Consider the following 15,332-nt stretch of genomic DNA (forward strand, 5'->3'; position numbering starts at 1 on the left):
TGATTAATAGTTTCTCATTTCTTTTTTTCATGCTTCTGTGGCATGGCTTCTAAAAAGGACACTTCAGTGGTAAGAAAAAATCGTAAAGAATGAAAAAATTATGCTATAGTTGAGCAACCTATTCTATCTTTCTATGGATAGTTTTAAATCATAAAGAAAGGGACAAAATCTAGATTATTATTAACATTATTTTTTTGAGACAGGGTCTTGCTGTGTCACCCAGGCCAAAGTGCAGTGGCCTGATCACAGCTTACTATAGTCTCAACCTCCCTGGGCTCAGGTGATTCTCCCATCTTTGCCTCCCGAGTAGCTGGGACCACAGGTGCGTGACATCACACCCGGCTAATTTTTGTGTTTTTTTTTTTTTTTTTTGTGGAGATGAGGTTTTGCCATGTTGCCCACGCTGGTCTCGAACTCCTGGACTCAAGCAATCTGCTCGCCTCAGCCTCCCAAAGTGCTAGGATTACAGGTGTGAGCCACTGCCCCCAGCCAATTTAAATTATTATTGCCTTCTAACATTATCCACTCTCCCACCCTCTGGTGTCAGTGCATAAGATCAAGGATACACTGACTATGGGTTTGCATCTTTAAAAATTATGATTGCCCATAATGAAGATGAACATTGAAGGAGTGGATGGGGGGAAAAAGTAAGGATCTTGGTTGAAGTGAGCCCACTCTAATGAAGGAGAAAAGGGGGAAGAAGATGACGATTGCCATTTATTTATCATGTGATCTTATTTATATAGATGGTTAAAAAGAAACAACCTTGGAAAAAATATTATTTTAAAATGCAAAGAGAGGATTATAGCAAAAAAGGAAAGTAGAAGAAAGATTTTTGGATTTAATCGGTAATGTCCTGGATACTACAACATACAGCTATGGACCTGATGTCACTGAGAAATGCTTCATGCTAACAGTGTCCTGAGAACTATTCATTACAGGGAAAAATGTAATACACTTGTAGATTGTATAAAACAGTGAGCTGATGTATAGGTCCCTGGTCCTTTTTAAAATAATCACATCAAAATATTATGCCAGCTCATATATAGTCTCCATCATCAAATGATAGCATTTCTAAATAGCATATTTGGGATTTAAGAGCATCTATTTATGCTGGAGATGATTTTTATTACACAATTTGTGAAACAGCTGTCAATAAACCATGAATGATAAAATTTGTTATTTGTTAAATTGGAGTTTGGAAAGAAATTTAGTTGCACATTAACTCATCACTGGAACATCCTCTGTAGGTATGAAAAGATAATATTTTACATTTTCCTTTTTCTATAGATTTCTACACATGCACATCTCATGGATTCAATCCTCGGCTTGTTATTTCTAGAGGAAAGTTAATTTAAAAATCACACCATAGTTTAGTTTGGATTGACTATCACTCTGGTAACCCGTGGCTGACAGTTTACAATTTTTGTCACTCAGAACATACACACAAAACCTTTGTAATCAATCTCCCAAATCTAATACCAAATGTGTTTGATACATGTTGAGCTGAATTTAAAATTAACTCTGGATGCTCCTAAACCCATCATTTAAAAGAAACGTCTGTTAGCCTCTTTTAAATGTATATTATTTTCTCAGAGAAGCTGGTGATGACACACTGTCTTGACAAATAGATTTTTCTGATGCTCTCAAATACTTAAGACTACTGAACAGATGAAATAGTGAATGGTATTGATTTTCACTGCATGACCAAGCATACTGCAGTGATTTTTTTTTAGTGTATTACAAGCCTTCATAACAGTCACTGAGAGTCAACTGGTGAGAGCCCAAGGGACAAAGTAAGACTTTTCAATGTTTTCTGTAGAGGACTACGTGCTTGCAAATGAGACGTTCCCCATAAGTCCTGCTCTTGTAAAGGAAGCAGGGCGTTCCCAATAAGAGCCAGCTGCAAACAGCAGACCCTGGGGGCTTGTTTATGTGTAAACATCTTGAAAATCCAGAAAGTCAGGGAAAGGTCAGAAAAACAACAACGTGTCTTGTGACTTGGTAACATTCCACAAAAGACTGTATAAAATAAAGCGGAGTGTGTCGTTGGGGCGGCCGCCATGTTTGTCTTGTCTTGTGGTGTCTTGTGTGTTCATTCCTTTGTTTTGGCAACATGCGGACCCCAACAGTTTTCACCATTAATGTGAAGAGGACTTTCTTCTTTTTGAATTTATTCATTTATTTCTTCATTCACTCACTCACTCAACACACATTTATGGAATACTGAAGGTCTAATGCCAGGTGCTGCAAGATTCGATGGTGAAAAAAACCTTGACGTATCATACTAACTCTTTTCTTCCTCACAACCAATATGCTATAACATGCCCTCATCCCCTCATGCTGCAATCCCTTCAAAATCCTCTTAGTTAGTGTTCCTGACACCCAAGTTGCACCCTCTTAAAGTTGTGTATACTCAGCTGTAGAAAAATATTGCTTGATCAAGAGTGCTATGTCATCCATATTGATACCACCACTACCACCAATAATAATAAAAGTAACTAACAGTTATTGTCTCTTGAGCCATTCACTTTGTACACTTTACTATCTTATTTAATCCTCATTGTAACCATGAAACGTGCAAATAATATTTTTATATTATTCTATTTTATATTATTCAAATAATATTTTTATTTCATTCTCAACCACAATTTCATACTAAATTGAACATATGTGCACAGCTTCTCAAATCCTGGAATCAGGTTGGACACTATCACTCTCTTCTTCCATTTCACACGGATTTCTGCAGGGTACTTGCTTTTATCAGAACAACTGCTGAAAACCTATCTTTGCAAAGATATGATATCTTAAAGGAATATAGTGTAATATAATGTTGAAACTGTAAACTATCTTGAGCTAATAGTTCATGCAGTGTTTGACAGATATTATCACTGCTTCCCTTAAATATTTAAAATACCTTGTTGTATTCTTGTGAATTTGCTGCAGCACCCCAAGATGGTTTTGTGCACCATCTTTGGCCCAAAGCAGAAATAATCTGCTTTAAACTCTGCCTTTCTATACTGCTCATGTGGCACTTACATGTTATGCTTTGTATCCAAATAATCATATGCACAAGTCCCATGTCTGCTCCAAGATCATCTGATCCATGGAGTTCTGGGACCATGTCTTGCACATGCACTGGCAGAGAAGCTAACACAACACCTTGCATATAGAAAATGCTCAACTGTAGTTTGTTGAGTGATAGGTTAAAAAAATTACAGTATGTATTTATGTATTTTGCATTTTTCTGCTCTAAAAAATATGCTTGTAATCAATCCATTGGATTTAGGTACAAGGTCATTCAAGAGAATTAAAAAAAAAACTATTTGTAAAGTATTCTTTCAATGAGTTAAAATGCTGACAGTTTCTAGCAAAACATATATATACTCAGCCTGCAAAAATTCACGTGATGAAAATTAAATAGGAGAATGAGATTGAGAATGTAGCTAATGTCAAGTTAATTGCCATGATTTTTCTCTTCTTTTATTTCCTCTGACTGACTGGAATTTCAGTCCTAGCACTAGTGAAAGAGGATCAGTGCTGTATATTAATTCACTTTCAGACTAAACTGACTTCAAAGCACAAAGCAAGCACTTGGTGACAGCAGAGCCCTTAGTTACCTGCTGTTTCTCTGTCAGCTGAGGTCAGCTCTCCATTGATCCCATTCTCTTTGGTATTTGAATAGGTGCCTTGTGACCCATGCTCTCCAAAGGTACCCTCTTCATCCTCCCTGTACGGGAATCCATTGGCGCTTCGGACAAGTCCTTCCCCTGCTCCGCCTTGATCCTTAATCTCAGGTGGATGTGAGTGTGCAGATGCCTCTGTTAGCTGTGCTGAAGTCCAGTGAGGCGCCTTTGCTTCGTCTTTCCGTTCATCTGCCATTCTTCAATGCCTTGTTATTTCTCCTGCAATTTGAAGAGGAAAAATAGTAGCTATTACTTTGGGGAAATCTTCTGATCTGATATTGGTTGTACCAAGATAGGAGAAGTTTGTAGCAAACAAGTGGCTTTCTATAGTCAAAGAAAATACGTACAATAACCTATGTTTTATATCAAGAACGGGTCAATTAGTTCATCTTGAGTTTTACAGACCATTTCTGGAATATTAGTTCTTTTAAAATAAGATCACTGTCATTCTACACATATTCCTCTTTGTAAACAAACAAAACCCAAAGAACAATGAAAACAACTAGTGTTTGGCATTTAGGTACACATCTTAATGAACTTTCATTTAATTATGGTCTTGAATGTTGACCGTACGGTAGAGTCAAGGAATCCTTCAGCATAGGGAAAATCTGCAGTATGAGAAAACTGGCTAGAAAATGTGGAAGGAAGAATGACAGCAGGAATTCTATACCATGGAAAATTATCCCATGTACTTTCTTAAATCGTGACTTTCAGTGAGATCTAGAAAAGACAATAATTAACATATTAGCCAATTTGGTTTCAAGGGTGTTCAATTAAAGCCAAAGGTAGATATGCTTTTCTAGATATTGTGAATTAAAAGAAAGACAGCTTTAACTTAATTTTTTAATAAACTTTCCTGGACCCTATCTATAGACTAAGAGGAAATAACATTTTCTATTAATATAAATCTTACAGAGAGAAAGGAAATAAATATAGCATTAGGCCTACATCCTATCTTATGGCATTATTTCTTAGCTAAATCGAATAAGATCTGAAAAAGTTAAAACCATTGACATATAACAGGAAGTTGTAAATTACAGTAAAGGATGAATGAATTGTGGAGGAGGTGTTCTATGCATGTTAATTGGATGGAAGATACTGCATGACCTTCTCTTACAAGCTGATATTACCAAGTTTAGATATATAATTGAAAAGAGGTGATTCACCACTCAGTTTTGGAATGCTGTTGCCCACCATGTAGCCTTATTGATAGCTTATCATCTCCACAGTAAGGATGACAATACAGACAATACTGTCTTTGGTGGAAACTAAGAACATCTTCCTTTTTTCAAAAAAGTATCTCAAGCAAAGACCTCCAAACAAGTAAGCAAAAGTTATATTAAGACAAATCCACTTCTTACTACCAAGCTCTGTTTGGAGAAAGTATAAATAAAGTAAGTTTTCACATCAGATTACTAACAAGCATTTGTCTGGGGTTTTTTTAACTGAATTTTGTTGCTATCCTCTGCTCTCTCTATTTTCTCTTCATAGCAGGAAGAGCTAGATGAATTAATTCATTTAAGCCCATTTGACTACAGCACCAAATCTCTCCCAAAACTGATTCCCAAAACAGCTCTATTTATCTTCCCTAAGAACATATTTAAATAGGATGTAAAAATTTACCTTTTAAAATATTGATTTGAAGGGCTTATGAGTAAATCAGGGAGTATTGCTACCTCACTATGTGTAAAGAATTGTGTGCACAGGAGAGTTTTCTCATCTATTAAATGAGAACAATGCTTAGTTTATTGGTTTGTTACCAAGTTTAAGCAGAATAAAATAAAGGGCTCAACATGGTTCCTGGCATGCTCAATAAACAGTAGTTATTACATTTGTTATTGTTTATTAATTATATCATTAATCATTACATATACAACACTGGAATAGGAATAGGAGCCTGCAAACTTGGTGAGTACAATAATGAGAGTTACTTGCAAATCTGTTCCCAGATATTGTGTAGGAATGAATGGATATCCTAAGACAGTTATGGCAAATGTACCAGACATGGTAGCCTAATGAGAAGAGAGTACTCTCGGAATTAACCTCTCCCTGTGTACACTGAAAAATTAGCTACATCTTTTTATAAAAACCATTCTGCAGTGTTCTACACTCCATTCTGCCATTTTCTTCTGGTCACGTATCAAAAGATCTAATTGGGTAGCCTAAGCATTGTGTTTCCATGGAGTTGTGGCATCTTCATGTATGTAAAGGACTGAGGAAATCATCTAGATTCTGATTGTGACCTTTTGGATCGCAACATTTTACTGATAGATTCTTGCCTACTTCAGTATCCTAATCTTTACATGCTTTTATTTCTTTTTGTTTGTTTGTTTTACCAAAGAGCTTAATTAAGATTTCCATATTCTTATATGGCCCAATTTATTTTGTGTACACAGAGAACATTGTAAATAGAAAAAGTTTCACATAAATAACATGCCTTGTTGATGTAGCTTTTTCTGAGTTAATAGGCTTTATATTTTTGAAACAGTTTTAAATTTACAAAAATATTAAGCAGATACTACAGAGATTACCCATCTACCCCCTGTATACAGTTTTCCCTATTTTAAACATTTTGCATCATCAATATGGTACATTTATATAATTAGTGAGCCAATATTGATACACTACTTTTAACTACAGTCCACAGTTTATTTAGATTACTTTAGTTTTTACTTAATGTCTTTTGTTTTCATTTCAGGATCTGATCCAGGATACTATATTACATTTAGTCCTCATGTCTCCTTAGGTTCCTTTAAGACCTTGACCTTGAAAGTTTCGAGGAGTACTAATCAGATAAATCATAGGATACCCCCCTATTGAGATTTGTCTGATTTTTTTGTCATGATTGGTTTAAGGTTATGTGTTTTGGAGAGGAAGACCACAGAGGTAAAGTGTTCAGATGAGATGCTAAGCTACATGAGCAGGAACACTATGAGCCTTCTGAAAGCTTTTGATGTGCTACTGGATATTTGAATCTCAGGCAAAGGCAGTGATGTGCAAAACATCCCAAACCAATTGGCCACAAAACTTTTTCTAACACCATATTTATTAACATCCCCAAGAGGATCTGGGAAATATTTAGGTTTGTACTTTAGTCCATGTTTAATTCTAGGAGTTCTAGCCACCAAATATTAAAAGAAAATACAACAATATATGCACCCACAACTCTCAGTTACATTTGGCTTCTCTCATCCCCCTGCCATTGGGCTTTCTGGAACAGATTTCTCAGTGACCAAGAATCCTTATTTTAAACCTAGCAAACCAACACTTAAATAGAAAGAGTGCTACTTGGTAATCATCCATTTAAAATATTAAGATAATTTGTTTTCAAGAGGACAGACATTTAAAAAATGAATTCCTTAGTATTTAATGCTTTAGAGTTTTGAATTTTTAAAATTAGTTAATAAAAGCTAATTTTGAAAGAAGAAAAGGCTGGCTAGCCCCACTGATTTCGCTTAATAACAGAATCACAAACAAATCAAAATTAGTACCCAAAAAGTATCACCCAACTTCCTGGTAAGACTATTCAGATAATATTCCTTAAAATGTATGCAGATTAATCAGGTATTACTTCTTAATTTATTGAGCTTTTTGAAAGAAGATAGTCTAACAATTTAGTAAGTAATTATCATTTTAGGAGATTTCAAACTCAAATTAGCATGGCTCTGACAAAACTACTTTTACAGAAAATATAACTTGAAACTATTGCCTCTGTTTTAGGGAAAAGTTTATTGAACAAAAGGAGACACTATTTGGCCACACTCATTTATAATCACAACATAATATTATTAAAACACCACCCATAAGATGATAAATTTCACTTATACTTCTAATCAAAGTTTTGGGGTGATAGATTACCTCTATTCTTCAAATGGTATTTTCAACATAGTTAAAAGTGACCATAGCCTTCTTTAATTTCTTCTTCCTGATGTAATATTATTTTTTCACAAATCTCTTTGAAAACTATATGAATGTGCAATTAAAGAAGATAAAGACTAGGTATAGTTGCTCTCACCTATAATCCCAGCAGTTTGGGAGGTCGAGGTGGGAGAATTGCTTGAGGCCAGGAGTTCAAGACCAGCCTGACCAACATAGTGAGATCCCATCTCTACAAAAAAAAAAAACCTTTTTTTAAAAAAAATTAGCTGAGTGTAGCTATTCAGGAAACTGAGGTGGGAGGATCACTTCAACTGAGGAGATTGAGGGTACAGTGAGCCATGATTGTGCCACAGCACTCAACCTGGGTGACAGAGAAAGACTCTGTCTCTAAGCAAATAAAGATAAAAATAAAAAAGTAAAGACAAAGGAAAATCATCTCCAAATCTACTAAAAAACTTGTGAGATACTAGGAATTTTTAACATTCCGTTCCTACTGTGCAATGGGAAACTCTCCAAATTGCAAAAGATCACAGATCTTAACTGCTCCTAACTGCCAAACAGCTGAGCATCTGCCACACAATCCCTGCTTTGATAGAGCACGCTGAGAAGCAACCTGAACTCTTTTTTTTTTTTTTTTTTTTTTTTTGAGATGGAGTCTTGCTCTGTCACCCAGGCTAGAGTGCAGTGGCGTGATCTCAGCTCACTACAACCTCTACCTCCCGGGGTCAAGCGATTCTCCTGCCTCAGCCTCCCAAGTAGCTGGGATTACAGGTGCATGCCACCACGCCTGGCTATTTTTTTTTTTTTTTGTATTTTTAGTAGAGATGGGGTTTCACCATCTTGGCCACCTTATTTCCCTTCCCTGAAAAGCCTAGCTTGATAATGTGAGCAAGGAAATCTAAGACTAAAACAATGATTTACAATATATAATATACTGCAATGGGAATCTTACTTTTTAGGACAAAACAGACATGTCAATATAAAATGGGAATACTGCTGTGTGTGATAAGCATTTTTTACAAATCCAAGACATGGCCGGGCACAGTGGCTCACGCCTGTAATCCCGGCACTTTGTGGGGCTGAAACGGGTGGATCACGAGGTCAGGAGTTCGAGACCACCCTGACCAACATGGTGAAACACCCTCTCTACTAAAAATACAAAAATTAGCCAAGTGTGGTAGTGTGCACCTGTAGTCCCAGCTACTTGGGAGGCGGAGGCAGAAGAATCGCTTGAACCTGGGAGGCGGAGGTTGCAGTGAGCCGAGATCGCACCACTGCACTCCAGCCTGGGCGACAGTGAGACTCCGTCTCAAAAAAAAAAAAAAAAAAAAAAAATCCAAGACGTTTAAACATCTATTATTGATATTAGGGTGAGGTATTACACTTGGCTTTATTGTATCATGACTATTATGCTATATAGTAAAGGGCCCAAGTACTCTTTCTAGGTAAGGTATATTATTTTAAAAAAGAAACAATATTGTGCCACCAGAAATGTTACTTATGAATCTGAGTGGTGAGCTTTGATGTTTGCTACCTTTGGTTGTTAAACAATTTTGTCTTGATACTTGAGAGTTTCTATGGACACATTTATTTCTACTTCATCAAAAGCTAAAACTTCTGTTTTTTAAAATCCCAGCTTTTTCCCTTGATAAACCTAAGATCTGTTTTTTTCATTCTAATGTTCTTGAAAAGAACATGAATGTTTTCATACCAACCACTGAGCACTGATCACTCCTGCACTCTGAATAACTTCACTGATGGAAAATTATGAAAAATCTAAAATTCTTTAGTGTTTGTTGATGTGACATTAACCTTTGATTCCAATGATGTGAGCCAAACTAAGAGACTTGGTATTGATCAGATTTCTAACCTATTGATGATTTAAGCTATATGATCGTATATTAGCATAATAAAACTGTTATATAACCAGAATAGGATGGTCTTTCTAGAGCTTACATTTCAAGTTGACATGGTATATGAATTAATTTCTGGTCTTTTTAACATATGTAACATTCTTCAATTTTGTTTTTAGGTAGACTTAACACTTACATGTTTTAATACTGTTGAGTAAAACAAGTACTTTGCCTCATTTTGATTAAAAAGTTTTGGTAACATGAATTATGAATTTTATAAGTGATATGGTTTGGATCTGTGTTCTCACCCAAATTTCATACTGAAATGTAATTGCCAGCGTCGGAGGTGGGGCCTGGTAGGAGGTGACTGGATCATGGAGTGGTTTTCTCATGTATGGTTTACACCATCCACCTTGGTACTGTCCTCATGATAGTGAGCTCTCAAGATATCTGGTTTTTTAAAAGTGTGTGGCACCTGCCCCCTCACTCTCTCTTACTCCTGCTCTGGTCATGTGAGGTGCTTGCTCCCCACTTGCCTTCCACCATGACTGTAAGTTTTCTGAGATCTCCCTGAAGCTGAGCAGATGCCAGCATCATGCTTCTTGTACAACCTGTGCAACCATGAGGCAATTAAACCTCTTTTCTTTATAAATTACTCAGTCTCAGGTATTTCTTTATAGCAATGTGAGAATGGACTAATACAATAAGTAACCAAATGTTTTTATTCATTCTAGTAAAGAAATAGAATCGATAGAAGAGAGAGAGAAGCAAGTAAAAAGTAGGAAGAAACAACAACAAAATTAACAAAAAGAATGAAGAAAGAACAAAAGGAAACATCCAGCTCAGTATGAAACATGGGTACTGTGGCAAAACAATTTTGGGACAGACATATTCCAATTTTCAATTCCTTAATAGAAACTTCTTTATCTAACATGATAATTAATGTAGACTCTTGGAAACTCATTTTGTAGCTGATGGGTAGGTCTTTTAGTCATCACTGCTGTTATTTATCAGATTTTCTAGAGTATTGACTGGAACATCAATAATTCAATTTCTACTGCATTAGGATTTTCTTATATTTAAACGTATCTGTTTTTAGCATTTTCCAAAGATTGTAATGCTCTATGTTTTATAATTCTAGAATCTTACTTGAGTGTGTGTCTAGATACTTAAATGAATTCCTCTTTTTCTGTGTGTAAGAAAAAATTTGTACTTGTCCATAGGCAGCCCAAAAGTCTGCCTCCAAATCTGTAACACTACTGTTGAAACATTATCTTTTGTGATGTGATTGCCTCTTCCAAAAAATATGCATAATTAAATTAATTTATATTGGAAGTTAGAAATAAGATAACCTATATTTTGCTTATTTCTTTAATTTACTTTACTTTAATTTAATTTTTCGAGACACGGTCTTACTCTGTCGCCCAGGCTTCAGTGCAATGGTGCAATCACACTCACTGCAGCCTCAACCTCCCAGGCTCAAGTGATCCTCCCACATCAGCCTCTCAAGCAACCTCTTAAGTAGCTGGGACTACAGGTATGTGCCACATGCCCAACTAATTTTTGTATTTTTTAGAGAGTCAGGGTTTTGCCATAATGTCCAGGCTTGTCTTGAACTCCTAAGCTCAAGCAATCCATCCACCTTGGACTCCCAAAGTGCTGGGATTATAGGCATAAGCCACCACGCCCAGCTTATTTTGCTTATTTCTGATAATTAGACTAATAGGAAATACATCTGTTCCTTTATTTTATTTTATTTCCAAGAATTTTAATGCTTAATGCAGTATTTACCTTATTCTAAGTCCTGAGCACTATGTTCTGTTCCTTATTTTATTTATAATTTTGAAAGTTATCAAATCTTTTCTGAAATCCTGCAGAATATATATCATAAATACATAACTGTACATATTGCCTTTTAACATTTTACTTTAGAGCATAGTTCTTACAATAAAATTATGTAATATTATTTAGCATACAATAGCTTATTTTCATGTAAAGCAAATGAAGTACAAAATAGGCAACAATATTTTTCACACAAAATGTCTCAAAAAACTTTAATATTTTAGACTTTTCAGATAGGTTACAGGTTAACAAACTGTAGAAGAAAAATCTGATTTGTTGGAATAAATTTACTTAGCTTTTTTAAAAAGTATTTCTCGTTTGTTCTTCCTTGGAATACCCTTTTAATTATCATTCAAGCAAATGTTGCTAATAAGTGAGTAATAACTTTAAAATGATAAATGACTTATTATATTGGAGATAGCCAAATAACATATTTTGGTTGGTTATCTAAGTGTTATAAAACTGCATGTACAAATTAAAACTTAATGCATATAACAGCTGGCTTAAAAAGAGAAGCATTTTCACCTGGACCTCCATCTATTATTGCATTGCCTGAATATTGCACATGGAAAAAAATAATTTGATATACTCTGATGTTTCCTGCATTTTGTTTTTTAGAGCAAGTAGCGAATAGATATACTTATTTAAGTGTACCACAAAGTAGTTCCTGAGCACATATGCCCTGAGGGCTTGCAGACACAAGAAAATAAGGTACAGCTGTCACATTTCCCAGACTAAAGGAAAGAAATAAGAAGTAAGCAGAAATGCCCAGAAGATAATGTCCCTGACAACTCTGCAGTCAGTCTGAGCTATTGATGAATTTTGAATTTATTTTCTTTGGATAACTCCAGGACTAAGGATGCAAATCAGAAATACATTTTACTAAAAAAGAAACCATTTTCTCATTTTCTACCCACTTAAAAATTTGAAGTTTTCCATACCTTTTCTTCAAAGTCTAAAAGGGGTTATGTGAAAGTATGGTGTGCATAACCAAACCATGATAGCAATATAAAAAACTATCAGAACAGCCTTTGGTCATACATTGGCTTTCATTTTCATTTTCTTTCTTTCTTTTTTTTTTTTTTGAGACAGGGTCCCACATCATTGCCCAGGCTGGAGTGCAGTGGCTCCATCTCGGCTCACTGCAACCTCCACCTCTCAGCTTTAAAATATGTATTCAATGTTGAAGGAATATTTATTAATCAATTACCTACCTCAGGGTAAACACAAAAAGGTTCTGCCTGCTGTGGATGTTTGGCCAACACTATATAGCAATTAGATAAGAGGGGAATAGTTTTGAATCTAATTTTGAGGGCTGTCATGGTAGAAGTATGGAATTCAAGTTCTAACTTCATTTCATATGCTCCGGTGCATGTGAAAAATAACAGCAAGTAAAACAAACTACTGGAAATCAATAGGGTCTAGTAAAAATATTTCTAAATCTGTATAAATGGGGTGATATATAGAGGTCTAGTAATCATAATAGCAACCACATGATATATAGGTTTAGAAATATTTTTAAGATAAACTATTTCAACCCATCTGAGAAAAGGTTTTAAAATCATAAAACTGAAGTGATCTTTGGTGATCATCCATTCCAATGTGTCTTACAGTGTTTTCAATCAATTAGCTCCAACGCAGGTTTAACAAATTAGAATTTCTCAATGTGGGACTTGCAAATTGATATTTTAACATGCTCAATAGGGTGACTCTGATACACTGACATTTGAAGACTAGTGCTTTCAGCCAAGCTTGCTGCATAGGACCTCAGAAAAAAATGAGGAGTGATAAAAATACACACACGGAACATCCCTATAGACCAAGTGAAGTGAAGGGTTAAGGTAATTATGTTGATAGATCACATGACTATTCTCATGAATAGAAGTTGGGTCTTTCACTTCCTTTGTCCAGAGCATTTATGATGAGTTGATGGAGTTAAATCACAAGATAGACTGCTTGTATTCTAGCTTACCGGGAATAAGGCAGTGCTCTGTTGTGCCTAATCCTACTTGTAATATCTTCCAAGAATGTTTAAAATTACCAATTGTCCATGGTTTAAAAAAAATCTACTTCACATTATGAAAACAATGGGCAGTCCCTGGCATTTTCAAACTGTCTTTCGAACATTTATTTTAGACACTCCTTGGCATTCGTTAATGGTTTGTGATAGAAGTACACTTGCTTAAAATATCTCAAATTGAGTTACAATTCTCTTTACCTGTTAGATCATTTTGGAGGTGGATGTGGGGTAACAAGCAGGGTGAAAATGTGTGGTAGATAACTCTAAATGTGTAAAGCTCTCAAAGACGTAATTGAATTATTTAGTATCTAGATCATTGAGACATGTGTGCTGAAAATATCATTAAGTAGAATAGAACTTTCCCTCCTGATTCCCACATAATCACAAACCTCACTGGTTTTCTTTGGATTACAATATTAGAAAGATCACAAAGCACAGGAATTGTCACTGATGACAGTTACTACCAGGCAGCACTAACTACTCTCAAAAATTGGCAAAAAGAGAAACAATAAACTCTTGCAAAATCTAAAGGAAAAATACACTACGTGTCTGATAGGCATGTCTCCATTTTAATAATGTGCTTGCCACAGAGAGTTCTAGAATGTTTTCTATAATGTGTTCTGACCTATCATCATGTAATGTGCCAGTTCAATCAGAAACATTGGCCTTATAATTTTGTGCAGCTCTATATCCACAGATGAACAAAAGGCTAAAATGACCAGTTGTGTAATATAATTAAGCATACAAATATTGTTTCTCTTTTCCACGTAGGCTCAATTATGCTTTGTACTATTACTATGTATATCAGTACCACAAAACAGAAACTTCTGTTTTGGTCCTTAATGGTATTAGAAGTTTATGCAAAATCCATATTTTGCTTATAAATGCTGAGAAGTTCTAAGCTTAAACATCTGTTAATAAGACAGAGTCTTATTAACATATTTAATGTTATAGAGAATATAGAGTTGCAGGGCTGCCTGCAACTCTATATTCTCCCTCTTTGTCCTCTAAGAAAAACAGAGGAAAAGGTTCTTGACAACATGAAATAGATATGCTGAAAATCCAGATATTTGTTTCATATCTTCCCTGCTTTATTTCAGGCTGATTGTAAAATACCTATAAGGATGACTCATCATTCTTCATCACAAACCCATGAGTAATAAACAATTAGAAAGAAGAGAGCTGGTGGGTGCATAACACGTAATTTCAAATGATGATAGACACAGATAACATTAGGTTATTGCTAGAAATAGATTAGATAATGCAAATAAATTCAGACAAGTTGGAAGGGCTTAAGAAATGGTACCTATTACTTGTTATTATTTTGTGTTTTCTTCTTTTCCTTTTTTCTTTTTTCACAGACAGGGTCTCACACTGTCACTCAGGCTGGAATGCAGAGACACAGTCATAGCTCACTCTAGTCTCGAGCAAGCCTCAGTCTCATGAGTAGCTAAGACTATAAGTGCACATCACTATACCCAGCTAATCCCCCTGACCCACCACCAAGAGAGGGGTCTTGTTATGTTGCCTGGGATCCTGGCCTCAAGCAATTCCTCTGCCTCAGCCTTCTAAAACACTGGGATTACAGGCATGAGCCACTGTGCCCAGCCCATTTTATGGTTTTTATTTGAACATTTTCAGCAATAGGATTCAGTATATGGTTTGACCCACACTGAAAAACTAAGAACAGATACAGTAAATTATTTAATGAAATTAGACACTTCCAGAGAGATCTGGAAGGAGAAGTCAAATCCCAGCATCTGTTCCATTGCTTGCTGTTTCACAAAGCAGTGACACTGGTGGAATAGGGTTAGAGCTAAAGAGAGAATCCAGTCCAGATAACAACACTGACTTTATAAACCTGCTCGATTGGTAACAACCTACCATATGAAACTGTGCAATTGTCTTTATGTGACCATGGTATACAACTTATGCTTCACAGCTGTATACTATTTCTGAGCCTATTTTTTATTATATAGAAAGACTAATAAATAGCTCCTGTATGTATTAGATATAAATAATATCTAAAATGCTTTAGAGCTTTAGTCTCTA

General features: G+C 35.5%; 1 protein-coding gene across 21 annotated transcripts in view; it reads right to left on the reverse strand.

Moving 5' to 3' along the window:
* Positions 1 to 15,332, reverse strand: part of MAP2 (microtubule associated protein 2) — a 311,538-nt gene that overhangs the window by 77,783 nt on the left and 218,423 nt on the right. For all 21 annotated transcript variants that reach the window (XM_033230438.1, XM_033230465.1, XM_033230439.1 and 18 more), the window contains one exon: positions 3,621 to 3,905. In XM_033230438.1, coding sequence (XP_033086329.1) covers positions 3,621 to 3,882 — 262 coding nt within the window. In that variant the 5' untranslated portion in view covers positions 3,883 to 3,905. The remainder of the gene's footprint in view (positions 1 to 3,620; positions 3,906 to 15,332) is intronic.

Source organism: Trachypithecus francoisi, unplaced genomic scaffold (genome assembly GCF_009764315.1).
Source record: "Trachypithecus francoisi isolate TF-2019V2 unplaced genomic scaffold, Tfra_2.0 Lachesis_group13, whole genome shotgun sequence".
Lineage (NCBI taxonomy): Eukaryota > Metazoa > Chordata > Mammalia > Primates > Cercopithecidae > Trachypithecus > Trachypithecus francoisi.